The sequence below is a fragment of the Theropithecus gelada genome, chromosome 19 (assembly GCF_003255815.1).
Source record: "Theropithecus gelada isolate Dixy chromosome 19, Tgel_1.0, whole genome shotgun sequence".
Taxonomy (NCBI): Eukaryota; Metazoa; Chordata; class Mammalia; order Primates; family Cercopithecidae; genus Theropithecus; species Theropithecus gelada.
Window position 1 is genome coordinate 42,437,308 of NC_037687.1, and position 13,158 is coordinate 42,450,465.

The 13,158-nt window shown below is 39.3% G+C and overlaps 1 protein-coding gene across 1 annotated transcript in view; it reads left to right on the plus strand.

The window, feature by feature from the left end:
• The window catches only part of LOC112612194 (zinc finger protein 571), a 92,714-nt gene that overhangs the window by 17,470 nt on the left and 62,086 nt on the right, over window positions 1-13,158 (plus strand). Inside the window, exons 6-7 of the mRNA XM_025366388.1 lie at window positions 3,274-4,289; window positions 4,374-4,589. Coding sequence (XP_025222173.1) covers window positions 3,274-4,289; window positions 4,374-4,589 — 1,232 coding nt within the window. The remainder of the gene's footprint in view (window positions 1-3,273; window positions 4,290-4,373; window positions 4,590-13,158) is intronic.

The window sequence follows — 13,158 nt, forward strand, 5'->3', positions numbered from 1 at the left end:
TTTAGTGTATACTTTTTTTTTTTTTTTTTGAGACGGAGTCTTCCCCTGTAGCCCGGGCTGGAGTGCAGTGGCCGGATCTCAGCTCACTGCAAGCTCCGCCTCCTGGGTTTATGCCATTCTCCTGCCTCAGCTTCTGGAGTAGCTGAGACTACAGGCGCCCGCCACCTCGCCCGGCTAGTTTTTTGTATTTTTAGTAGAGACGGGGTTTCACCGTGTTAGCCAGGATGATCTCAATCTCCTGACCTCGTGATCCACCCGTCTTGGCCTCCCAAAGTGCTGGGATTACAGGCTTGAGCCACCGTGCCCGGCCCTAGTGTATACTTTTTTAAAGTAAACTTATTGAAATATAAATACACACAAAAATATACAGATAATTAGTGAATTGGCACAGTGACCACACCCATCTAATTAGTACACAGATTCAGAAATAGAACTTTACTGGGATACCAGAAGCCCTTCCTGACTTCTTTCAGTCATTCCTCCCCACCGAGGCTAACCACTGTCCTGACACCACTATAGATTATTATCATTTTTAAACTTTATAAAAATGGAATTGTACAGTATATATTGTTCTATGTCTAGTTTTGTTTACTCACCATTATGTTTGTGAGATTAGCCCTTGCTAATCTTGCATGTAGTTGTAGATTGTTAATTCTCGTTGCTGTATGGTATTGTGATGTATTAATATGCCATCATTTATTAGCTGTTCTTCCATTGATGAATACTTGGATTCTTTCCACTTTGGGTAGATTGCAAATAATGTTGCTTTAACCCTAACTCTAATCCTAACCCTAAAGCAACATTATTTAAAATACCTTTTCCTTTTTAAAGAGTATTGAATTCCTATTGCAAAGATTTTGAGAACGTGCACATTTGCAAAAAACATCTCTTTGCTCAGAATTTTACTAGCCTTTTACCATAGCATAAACCTGTTGTTACACCTGGAAAATCACTGAAATATTCTCTAGGAAGTACCCAGATGGCATTATGGGGACTTCTGGTAAGATATGGGGAACCTGTAACATAGATGTGCACATTATGTAAGCTCAAGTGAAGATAAATATTTAGAGCCTCTCATTACCTTGGTCGTGAATGGGGGCAAAGCTCACCTATGACTATGCAAAGTAGGAGTTGAACTGCAGTGGAGGTGCCTGCAAGTGTACATGAAGAGGCAAATTGGAAGATGATCAAGTGTAAAGAAATCACTATTTTCCATTTATATACTTACTGAGATAGCTTAGATGTGCTTTCCCATCTCTGTAGGAAGTGATAAAAAGAATGTTTAATCAGTGTAGTAAGGTTTAAGATTGGAGGCAGGATATCATATGCCATAATTGCTGACTAATTATGAGAATTTAATTCATAGTTAACATGTACTGTGGATTTGTTATTCACTGGTGAGTGAAAAATTGTTTCTGCCCTTGGGGAAGTTTAAGGTAAGAAAATAAAGATAATAATAAGTGGGGAAATTAATGAATAACAACACAATTGAGAAAAGTGTTAAGAAATAAGTAGCCAGGCATGGTGGCTCGCACCTGTAATCCCAGCAGTTTGGGAAGCTGAGGCTGGCAGATCACTTGAGGACAGGAGTTTGAGGTCAGCCTGGCCAAATTGTCAAACTCAGTCTCCACTAAAAATACAAAAATTAGCCAGGTGTGGTGGCGGGTGCTCGTAATCCCAGTTACTTGGGAGGCTGAGACACAAGAATTGCTTGAACCCTGGGGCAGAGATTGCACTGAACCGAGATCATGCCCCACTGCACTTCAGCTTGGGCGACACAGTGAGACTCTCTCAAAAAAAAAAAAAAAAAAGGAAAGAAGTAAGCTGGGCGCGGTGGCTGACGCTTATAATCCCGGCACTTTGGGAGGCTGAGGCAGGCGGATCATGAAGTCAGGAGTTCAAGACCAGCCTGGCCAAGATGGTGAAACCCCGTCTCTACTAAAATACAGTGGTGGCAGGGGCCTGTAATCCTACCTACTTGGGAGGCTGAGGCAGGAGAATCACTTGAAGCTGGGAGGCGGAGGTTGCAGTGAGCCGAGATTGCGCCATTGCACTCCAGCCTGGGCAACAACAGCGAAACTCTGTCTTAAAAAAAAAGAAAAAGAAAAAAGAGGCCGGGCACGGTGGCTCGTGCCTGTAATCCCAGCACTTTGGGAGGCCGAGGCGAGTGGATCACGAGGTCAGGAGATCGAGACCATCCTGGCTAACACAGTGAAACCCCATCTATACTAAAATAAAAAAATTAGCCAGGCATGGTGGCAGGCACCTGTAGTCCCAGCTACTCGGGAGACTGAGGCAGGAGAATGGCGTGAACCCGGGAGGCGGAGATTGCAGTGAGCTGAGATCGCACCACTGCACTCCAGCCTGGGCGACAGAGTGAGACTCCGTCTCAAAAAAAAAGAAAGAAGAAAAGAAGAAGTGACTGGTATAGAAAACAAAGGATATATATTACATGAAGTAGGGATCGTTTTTCTGATTTTTAAAATGAAATCTGATGTATGAAAGAAACCCAACCATGCAAACCCAAGTCAGGATTCCTGGGAGATTTAATAGCCAGTGAAAAGCTCCAAGAAAGTGGAAAGATTTGGCCAGATGCAGTGGCTCATGCCTGTTATCCCAACACTTTGGGAGACCGAGGCAGGCGGGTCACTTGAGGTCAGGAGTTCGAGACCAGCCTGGCCAGCATGGTGAAACCCCGTCTCTACTGAAAATACAAAAGTTAGCCAAGCGTGGTGGCGCACTCCTGTAATTCCGGCTATTAGGGAGGCTGAGGCAGGAGAACTGCTTGAACCTGGGAGTCAGAGGTTACAGTGAGCCGACATCATGCCGCTGCACTCCAACCTGAGTAACAGAGACTCTGTCTCAAAAATAAAAAAGAAAGATTGCGACACATTCTAGGAGCAGAAAGGAGGCAAGTGTGATAGGGACATGGACAACAAAGGGGTCAGTGGCTTGAGTTGATACCTTGTGGTTAACAGAGTCCATGTTACTCCTGATAAAGTATTTGCTCTTTATTCTAATTGAAAAGAGAAATTTAAAAAATTTAATTGCAGAGTCTCAAACTTTGATCTGCACCCAAATAATCTGGTCTTAACTCATCATTTTCGTATTTCCTTTTAGCTTTTTTAAAGTTACCTGTTTTAGAGATTTTGAGCCCATTTACTTCAATTGGGCTTTCTTTTCTTTTTGTGGGTGTCATTGATTTCTATCATAAAGTTTTTTGTTTATTTTGTGTAGAACAGGAAAATATGTTTTGGTCTTGTTTTCTTTCAGATTTGGAATCCAGATATGACACTAAAAAGTTATTTCAAGAAAAGGATATTTATGAAATGAACTTATCTCAGTGGAAGGTAATGGAAAGAATTAAAAGCTGTGGACTTGAAGGACAAGAAAGTCCTCATGAAGTGTGTTTCAGGCAAGTGACAAAAACCACTTCTGGAAAAACGCCTACCTACAGAAAACTCGCATCTCTTCCTCTGTATCAGAAGAGTCATAACAGAGAGAAACCCTACGAATGTGGGGAATGTGGGAAGGCTTTTAGAGTACGACAACAACTTACTTTCCATCAAAGAATTCATACTGGTGAGAAACCCTATGAATGTAAAGAATGTGGAAAAGCCTTTAGACAGTGTGCCCACCTCAGTCGACATCAGAGAATTCATACTTCTGACAAACTCTATGAATGTAAAAAATGTGGAAAGATCTTCACATGTGGCTCAGACCTTCGAGTACATCAGAGAATTCATATTGGTGAGAAACCGTATGAATGTAAAGAATGTGGGAAAGCCTTTAGAGTTAGAGGACAACTTAATCTCCATCAAAGGATTCACACGGGTGAGAAGCCCTATGAATGTAAGGAATGTGGGAAGGCCTTTAGGCAGTATGCACACCTTACTCGACATCAGAGACTTAACATTGCTGAGAAGTGCTATGAGTGTAAGGAATGTGGTCAGGCCTTTCTGTGTAGTACAGGCCTTCGAATACATCACAAACTTCATACTGGAGAAAAACCCTATGAATGTAAGGAGTGTGGAAAGGCCTTTAGAGTGCGGCAACAACTTACTCTCCATCAGAGAATTCACACTGGTGAGAAGCCTTACGATTGTAAGGAATGTGGGAAGACTTTTAGTCGTGGCTATCATCTGACTCTCCATCAGAGAATACATACTGGTGAGAAGCCCTATGAATGTAAGGAATGTCAGAAGTTCTTTCGTCGTTACTCAGAACTTATTTCACATCAGGGTATTCACATTGGAGAGAAACCTTATGAATGTAAGGAATGTGGGAAGGCATTTAGACTGTTCTCACAGCTTACTCAACATCAGAGTATTCATTTTGGTGAGAAACCCTATAAGTGTAAGGAATGTGAGAAGACTTTTAGACTGCTTTCGCAACTTACTCAACATCAAAGTATTCATACTGGTGAAAAGCCCTATGACTGTAAGGAATGTGGAAAGGCCTTTAGACTTCATTCATCACTAATTCAACATCAGAGAATTCATTCTGGTGAGAAACCTTACAAATGTAAGGAATGTAAAAAGGCATTTAGACAACATTCACATCTTACTTACCATCAGCGAATTCATAATGTAACTTAATAGTTATTAGAACTCTTCCGTTGTGAATTTTATGTTGCGCATAGGAAGTACATTCTAGAGGAAAGGTTTTTGAACGTGGGAATCCCTTTTGCTTCATGCTCACAACTAAGGAAGTTTTATTTAAAGGAAAGAATACGTTAATGAACATATGGAAGCCTTTCATCACCTTTGAAACCATGTTATAGGAAATTCATCCTAGAAAGGAACTTTATTAAAGTACTGAATGTGGAAAAGCTTTTGATCTTACCTATTATTATCTCCATATTCTTCCATCTGTGTAGTATACACAAGGAGGTTGCCAGGGAACCACCTCATTCTGAAAATGTGCAAATGAAAGGAAAGTCATTTAGTCTACATTTCCTGTGTAAACTGTATTTCAAGGCAACCAGAAGTTAATGAGGTAAAGTTCTTCTTTATTAGAAAATTCCAGGCTAATGAATGCAGAAAGAATAATAGAAAATTGTATTAGAAAAACTATTGTGTAACACATAATGAAATAATGGATTTAGGCATGATTCTCTGTAGAGGTTGAGACTATTCAGTGAAAGGTTGTGAACTTTACAGTGAATAGATGAGACTGACAACATCTGAATCCACTGATCATCTTAACTTCACAAAAAGCAAGACAGTAAAAATTATGTGCCTCCTAATGTGATACAGTAAGATAAACACATCTTGCCAAAAATACTGAACCTGAATTTAAGCCTCAAGAACTAACTCCCAGTTTATAGAAAATTCAAGGAATGGAAAAGTAAATTACATGACATGAAAAGGAGCAATTAAATATAAAATAAGGGTAATTCTACAAGAGGAATCACCTGGTTTCCCAACCAATAAAATGGCATTTTAAGAAATAAGGTGGAACCCTTAGATATTGACAGACTTGAGACAACATCAATCAAATGCAATGAAAGAGTGGTTTTTACTTAGATCATAAGTTGAACAAACATGTAAAAGAAGACATAATAATTGGGAGAATGGGAATATTGACAATATTAGATAATATTAAGAAACTTTTTGTTATGTGTGATAATAGCATTGTGGTTATGTAAAAGTCTATTTGTTAGAGATAATTTCTGAAGTTTATACACAGGAGATGATATATCTGGAATGTCATTTTGTTCATGCAAAAGAAAAATGAGGATGAATAACAAGTTTGGCAAAATGATGGTAACCTAAGTCTTGGATACATGGTTTTTATTTGTTTTTGCTATTCTCTCTACTTCTGTGTTTTTAAAATTTTCCGTGATGTTCTTTTAAAGATCAAATTATCCATGAAATTATAACCAGTTTAAAATGAATTATTAAAAAAAGTTTCTGGCTGGACGTGGTGGCTCATGCCTGTAATCCCAGCACTTTGGGAGGCCAAGGTGGGCAGATCACGAGGTCAGGAGTTTGAGACCAGCCTGACCATCCTGGCAAAACCTCATCTCCACTAAAAATACAAAAATTAGCCGAGCATGGTGGCATGCACCTGTAATACCAGCTACTCGTGAGACTGAGACGGGAGAATCACTTGAACCCAGGAGGCAGAGGTTGCAGTGAGCCGAGATCATGCCATTGCACGCCAGCCTGGGCAACAAGAGCAAAACTCCATCTCAAAAAAAAAAAGAAAAATTTGTACATATTAAAACTTGTGGATGTTGCCAAAGCTGTACACATTGGGATTGGAATATTAATTACACTATAATAACGATAAATGTATTCAGGAAGTTAAAATGTGGGTCCACATTTTATTTAGTTCACCTCTCTATCTCTGTATTATAGTACCCATGGTATGCACCTTTTTTTTTTTTTTTTTTTTTTTTTTGAGACGGAGTCTCTCTCTGTTGCCCAGACTGGCGTGCGGTGCTACAATCACAATCTCGGCTCACTGCAAGCTCTGTCTTCCGGGTTCAAGCCATTCTCCTCCCTCAGCCTTCCGAGTAGCTGGGATTACAGGCGCCTGCCACCATGCCAGGCTGATTTTTGTATTTTTAGTAAACATGGGGTTTCACCATGTTGGCCAGGCTGGTCTCAACTCGTGACCTCAGGTGATCCACCTGCCTCAGCCTCCCAAAGTGCTGTGATTACAGGCGTGAGCCACCGCGCCCGGCCGGTACTTCATATGTTTAAAGAATGAGTAAAAGAAAGCAATTACTACTGCTAAATGTGGGAAATAATGGACTAGACCTGTACTGTCTAATATATGGTAGTCACTAGCAACCTGTTGAGCACTTGAAATTGAGTTACTGAGCACTGAAATGTGGCTAGTCCAAATTCAAATGGTGGTAAATGTGAAACACAAGATTCTTTTTTTTTTTTTTTTTTTTTTTTTTGAGACGGAGTCTCGCTCTGCCGCCCAGGCTGGAGTGCAGTGGCCGGATCTCAGCTCACTGCAAACTCCGCCTCCCGGGTTCATGCCATTCTCCTGCCTCAGCCTCCCGAGTAGCGGGGACTACAGGCGCCCGCCACCTCGCCCGGCTAGTTTTTTTTTGTATTTTTTAGTAGAGACGGGGTTTCACCGTGTCAGCCAGGATGGTCTCGATCTCCTGACCTCGTGATCCGCCCGTCTCGGCCTCCCAAAGTGCTGGGATTACAGGCTTGAGCCACCGCGCCCGGCGAAACACAAGATTCTAAAGACTTAGTTGTTTTTAAAAAGTGAAGTATCTCAGTTTTTCATATTGAGGACATATTGAAATAATATTTTAGATATATTGGTTCAAATAAAATACATTAAAATGAATAACTATTTTTTGTTTTTAAAAAATGTGTTACAGGAAAATTTTATATCTGTAGCTCACATATTTCTATTGTCAGCACTGGTATAAATAATAAAAAGTAGACTTGGTTGTTTTTGTGTGTTTCTTTAAAGGATACCAATATAATCAAGACCTTGGCAGTCTTGATCACAGAGTAGAAATATGAAAGATTACACAGCTACAGCTATATGAATCATAAAAGTGGCAGCTATGGATTTTTAAAGTTATAAGTTGCTATACTATAGATATGTAATGTGTATGTGTATAGTGTGTAGGCATATATATTTATACACACACTATACATGTATTTTAAAATATTGAAAATCCAGAATTATTTTATGGAAAAAATATACTAAAATTTACTTCACATGCTGAAGAAAGCCTGAGTAGACCAACAAACAAAGGAAAAATTAAGACGGTTAGAAGATAATGCTTTCTAAAAGAATACATTTAGAATCTGACTTTTTTTTTTAAATCCTACTCTCCCAAGCCAGAGTAGTCTCAGAGAGACTCCGAGAACCTAATTTTTTACAAGTAAAATATTTGAAGAATTGGTAATTGCTAAATTTTTCCAACATACTATTCTACAAGACTAACCTAAAACTGATTATATGAACTAGATGAGGAGGGCTGGGGAAACCAAAATCTAGACATTTCCCGTATGAAGAGAAATCTAGTAATTCTAATTTCTATGGCAAATTATATCCAATGGTTTAAATATAGAATAGAAAATCATTTATGTGGAATATCTGTGCCAGATCTCTCTGGCTTTAATTATATATTTAGATTCTAGGCATTCTACCTTCAGAACATCGTAATGATAGTGAAAGAGGTATGATTCTGGCCCAGTATCATCCCAATTGATGCTGATTGTCTTTTCTTCTTTAGCTTTCTATGTATTAAGAATGGAATAAATTTTGTGTATGTAAAAGTATAACCCAACACCTTAAAATTACCTTCTCAAAATTAATAAAGACAGAGTTCTTATAAATGATTACATCAGTTGGACTTCAGTGATTTCACTGCGGTCATCCATTGTGAACTGTATTTGCTGCTATAATTGGGAAGCTATGATGTTCAGTGTATTACATCATTATATTCCATTTCTCAAATGGAATATGAAACTTGATAGCATTTGAAACCATTTCCCAGGAAACGCTAGTGCTTGATGGCATTAAAAAAAAATCTTTCTGTGGTTAAATGAGCATATTAAAGTATTGCATATTAAAATTAATAATTGTTTTAGAAAATAAAACTATAAGCTTCTCCAAATAATGAAGTAATGAGAGTTTAATTGATTTTATTTAACTTAATACATCTGAAGCACCTTTTACCATGTAACTTTCACTCTCAATGCCTGTGAGTATGTTTGGGATACGAACCCATTTTAACAGATAACTTCTGTAACTGAAACAGGTGATGGCAAAGGTGGAAAGTTCAGACCTCATGCCAGGTGGTTAGTTGTGTTGGAAGGTGGATGTGAGGTATGTTTCCCTGGATGTGGCATCATGTTCTAAAGTCACCTTTTTGAATATTGAACTGTTGCTTTTCTGCAGAAATAAAATTTCTGAATCAACACTATACTACAATGAAAATGAACAATCTATGACTACGTACAACAATACAGATAAATCTCAAAAGTATAATGCTGGGCAAAAGAAGCCAGACATAAAAGAGGACATACTATACGATTATATAGAACACAAAAATTGAGAACTTTTTAATGTAGTTAGAAGTCAGGATACTGGTGGGGGTGAGGGGGTAGGTAGGGGTACATGGCAGGAGGGATAGTGATGGAAAGAGCAATGGGAGGTTTCTGTAGATGCTAGTAATGTTTTGTTGCTTGGTTTGGGTGCTGATTACTCTGATGTATTCAGTTTGTGAGTTGTACATTTGTATACTTTTCTGTACATTTATTATAGTTCAATTAAAAGTTTTAACTTAACAAAAATAAAAACTATGAGTTCATATTGATACTTTCAGTTCAAATGTAATACCACATTATTTTTAACTTTAATTTTCTTCTTGCATTTTCTGCTTTTCCCCGAAAGTCTTATTGGATTTTAACAATGAGCTAAGTACGTGCTGTGATTTATAAGCAGTATAAAATACTTACAACAGAATACGAGCATTACCACCAAAAATAAATGCTGAATGAAGTTGAAGATTTCTTGGCATCACTCTCTGTCCTTCAGATCATTCACTAACAATGTAGAGTGAAAATGCTTACTTCTAACCAACATAATTTGCAGCTAGATTCATTTGTTTCTATTTTCAGTGTTCAAGGACTGCCATTTTTCTGATTTAATTTTACTTTTAAAGACTATAACATTTTCATGATTTTAAAGTTAAAAACATATAACAAAATGCGTTCAGAGAAATTTTGCATCAGTTTGTGTCCCATACAATCTGTTTCATCAATTCCCTCTTAAAAAACCATTTTATTATTCTTTGGTCTAACTTTCCAGTGGTTCTTCTTGAGAAGGATTTAAGTGCTCTGATGATTGCTGTGTAACAAGCCACCCAAAACTTCGTGCCATACGACAACCATGTGATCATGCTCATAGGTTTGTGGATCAAAAATCCAGACAGAACACAGCAGGGATGGTTTTTCTCTGCTTCGTGATGTCTGGAGTCTCAGCTGGGGTTATTTGAACGACTAGTCCAGGTAGGGCTGGAATATCCACTTCCAGGCTGCTTCTCTCTCATGCTTGAAATTTGGACTTGGAGGACTTGAATACCAATCTAAGCTAGAACTGTCAGCAGGAGCACCTACATGGTCACGGATTTTTCACAGAATGTTTGTTTATTTCAAGGTGAACATCCCAAGAGGGAACTCATTCTAAGAGAACCAGGTGGAAGCTGGCCTTTTCTGACCTAGCTTTGGAAGTATTACAACATCACTTCTGCATTTTAATGGTTACTAGTGAGACTTAAATCCAGCCCAAATTCAAAGGAAGGGGAATTTGAGTTCACCTCTTGAAGGGAAAGTGCTAAGAACATACTGTGGAAGACCATGTGGGATGGGAAATATTGTTGCATCTATCTTTGAAAAATACAGTCTGCCACATTTTGCCTCCTGGCCACCATTTGCCTCCTGGCCACCATTCACATCCTGCCCTATGAAAATACACTCATGCACTTCCTTCAGGCTTCCAGAGTCTCATTACAGCATCAATTTGAAGTCTAGGACCTTATATAAATCAAATCGAACTAGATAAAATTGTGTGTGTGTGTGTGCATATATATATACACACACATATATATATACATGGAATACTACACAGCTATAAAAAAAATCATCCTTTGCAGCAACATGGATGGAGCTGGAGGCCATTATTCTAAGCAAGTTAAAACAGGAACAGAAAATCAAAACCAGCATGTTCTTACTTGTAAGTGGGAGCTAAACACTGAGTACACATGGACACAAGGCAGGGAACAATAGATACCAGGGACTGCTTGAGGGTAGAGGATGGGAGGGTGAGAATCAAAAAACTACCTCTTGAGTACTACACTTATTACCTGGGTGATGAAATAATCTGCACCAAACCCATGCAACACACAGTTTACCCACGTAACACACCTGCACGTGTACCCCCTGCACCTAAAATTAAGTTTGGAAAGAAAAAAATCAAGTGCAGGTGTGGATAAGCCTCCTTCAATACAGTTCCTGGGATACACTCCTTGAGTATGAGCCCTCTCAGTCCACAATATTGAGAACTAACTTCAATCTACAGTTCCCTGACACACCCACATCAAGCGGTGGAACAGGTATAGAAAAGCATTCAGATTCAAAAAGTTGGTGGGTAAAACTGTTGAAGGAAATTGTTAATCCATAGCAATTCTGAATTCTGGCTGGGCACAGATAACCAGCTCCTTGATTAGAGTTCCCTGGAAATGATTTTCTATGGCTCTTGCCCTGCCATCTGATCTTTTGGTTCCACCTTATTAGTCATGCTGAGTTTTTCTTTTTTTCTTCATAAAAAGTAGCCCATGTTTATGACTGAGTACTATTCTCATACTTTTTTCTTGCAGATATTTGCGAATCCAAAGATCCTTCTTCACTTTGTGCTGTTTCTGCCCCTGTAAGCTCAAGCTTGTAGTGCATCAAGTACTACAATTCTCTTGAAAATTCTGTGTATTCTGTGAATTTTATTAGGGTTCATTAAATGAAACAAAAGACACACCACAGGCTCTTCTCTTTATTGTGCTCCTTAAGAGGCCACTGTGGAAAAATGACAGATTATTTTATTTATTTATTTATTTATTTATTTATTTATTTATTTGGAGACAGAGTCTCGCTCTGTGGCCCAGGCTGGAGTGCAGTGACGCGATCTCGGCTCACTGCAAGCTCCACCTCCCGGGTTCACGCCATTCTCCTGCCTCAGCCTCCCAAGTAGCTGGGACTACAGGCGCCCGCCACCACGCCTCGCTAATTTTTTTGTATTTTTAGTAGAGATGGGGTTTCACCATGTTGGACAGGATGGTCTCGATTTCCTGACCTCGTGATCCACCCACTTCGGCCTCCCAAAGTGGTGGGATTACAGGCCTGAGCCACCGCGCCCGGATCTCCAGACCTCCTGATCCGCCCACCTCGGCCTTCCAAAGTGCTGGGATTACAGGTGTAATCTGCCCCCGGCCCAAAAAAGACAGATTCTTAGAAGCCCTGCTGTTTCACAGAAAGAATAAACGTTGGCTTCATCTTTTCCCTAAGGCTAGATTTTCATGACAGCACCATAGATGTGTTTTTCCCCCGACTGAGGCCCTTTATAACTTTGAGAACACTCCCAATTGCTGAGAGAGATGTATTAAAGTTCTCAACTATAATGAGTTTCCTGTTTCTCCTTCCCCTTCTGATAGCTTTTCCTTCATGTATTTTGAAATTTTGATATATGAGGCATAGCATTTAGGATTATTATGTTTTCTTGGTGAATTGATCTTTTTATAATTTTGGTTTTGTGTGTGTGTGTGTGTGTGTGTGTTTTTGTGTTTTTTTTTTTGAGGGCTCACTGCAACCTCTGCCGTCTGTGTTCAAGCAATTCTCCTGCCTCAGCCTCCCGAGTAGCTGGGATTATAGGTGTGTGCTACCACGCCCGGCTAATTTTTGTATTTTTAGTAGAGAGAGGATTTTGCCATGTTGGCCAGGCTGGTCTCAAACTCCTGACCTCAGGTGATCGTCCACCTCAGTCTCCCAAAGTGCTGAGATTACAGGCATGAGCGACTGCACCGGGCCCTTTTTATAGTTTTATATAAGTTTATTATCTCTGTTCTGATTTTCTTTGAAACTGGCATTTTCTGATATTAGTAATGCCACTCAGCTTTCTTTTGGTTAGTATTTACATGGTGTATCTTTTTTCCTATTCTCTTTTAAGTTACCTATATCATTATATTTGAAATTAATTAATTTTAATTTTTAATTTTTATTTTTAGAGACCAGGCCTCAGTGTGTGGCACAGGCTGCAGTTCAGTGGAATGATCCTAGCTCACTGCAGCCTTGAGCGCTAATGGGGGTTCAAGTAGTCCTTCCATCTCGGCCTACTGCATAGCCAGGACTACTCACATGTGCCACCACATCCAGCTAATTACTTTGTTTTTTGTAGAGATGGAGTCTTGCTATGTTGCCCAGGCTGGTCTTGAACTCTTCCCATCTTGGCCGTTCAAAGTGCTGGGAATACAAGTGTGAGCTGCTGTCCCCGGCCAAGATCTTTTAAAAATTGTGTCTATTTGGAGATCTCTGAGCTTCCTGAATCTGCATGTTCAAATCTCTCTTGCTAGACTTGGGATGTTTTCATCTATTATTTAATTAAATAGGTTTTCCA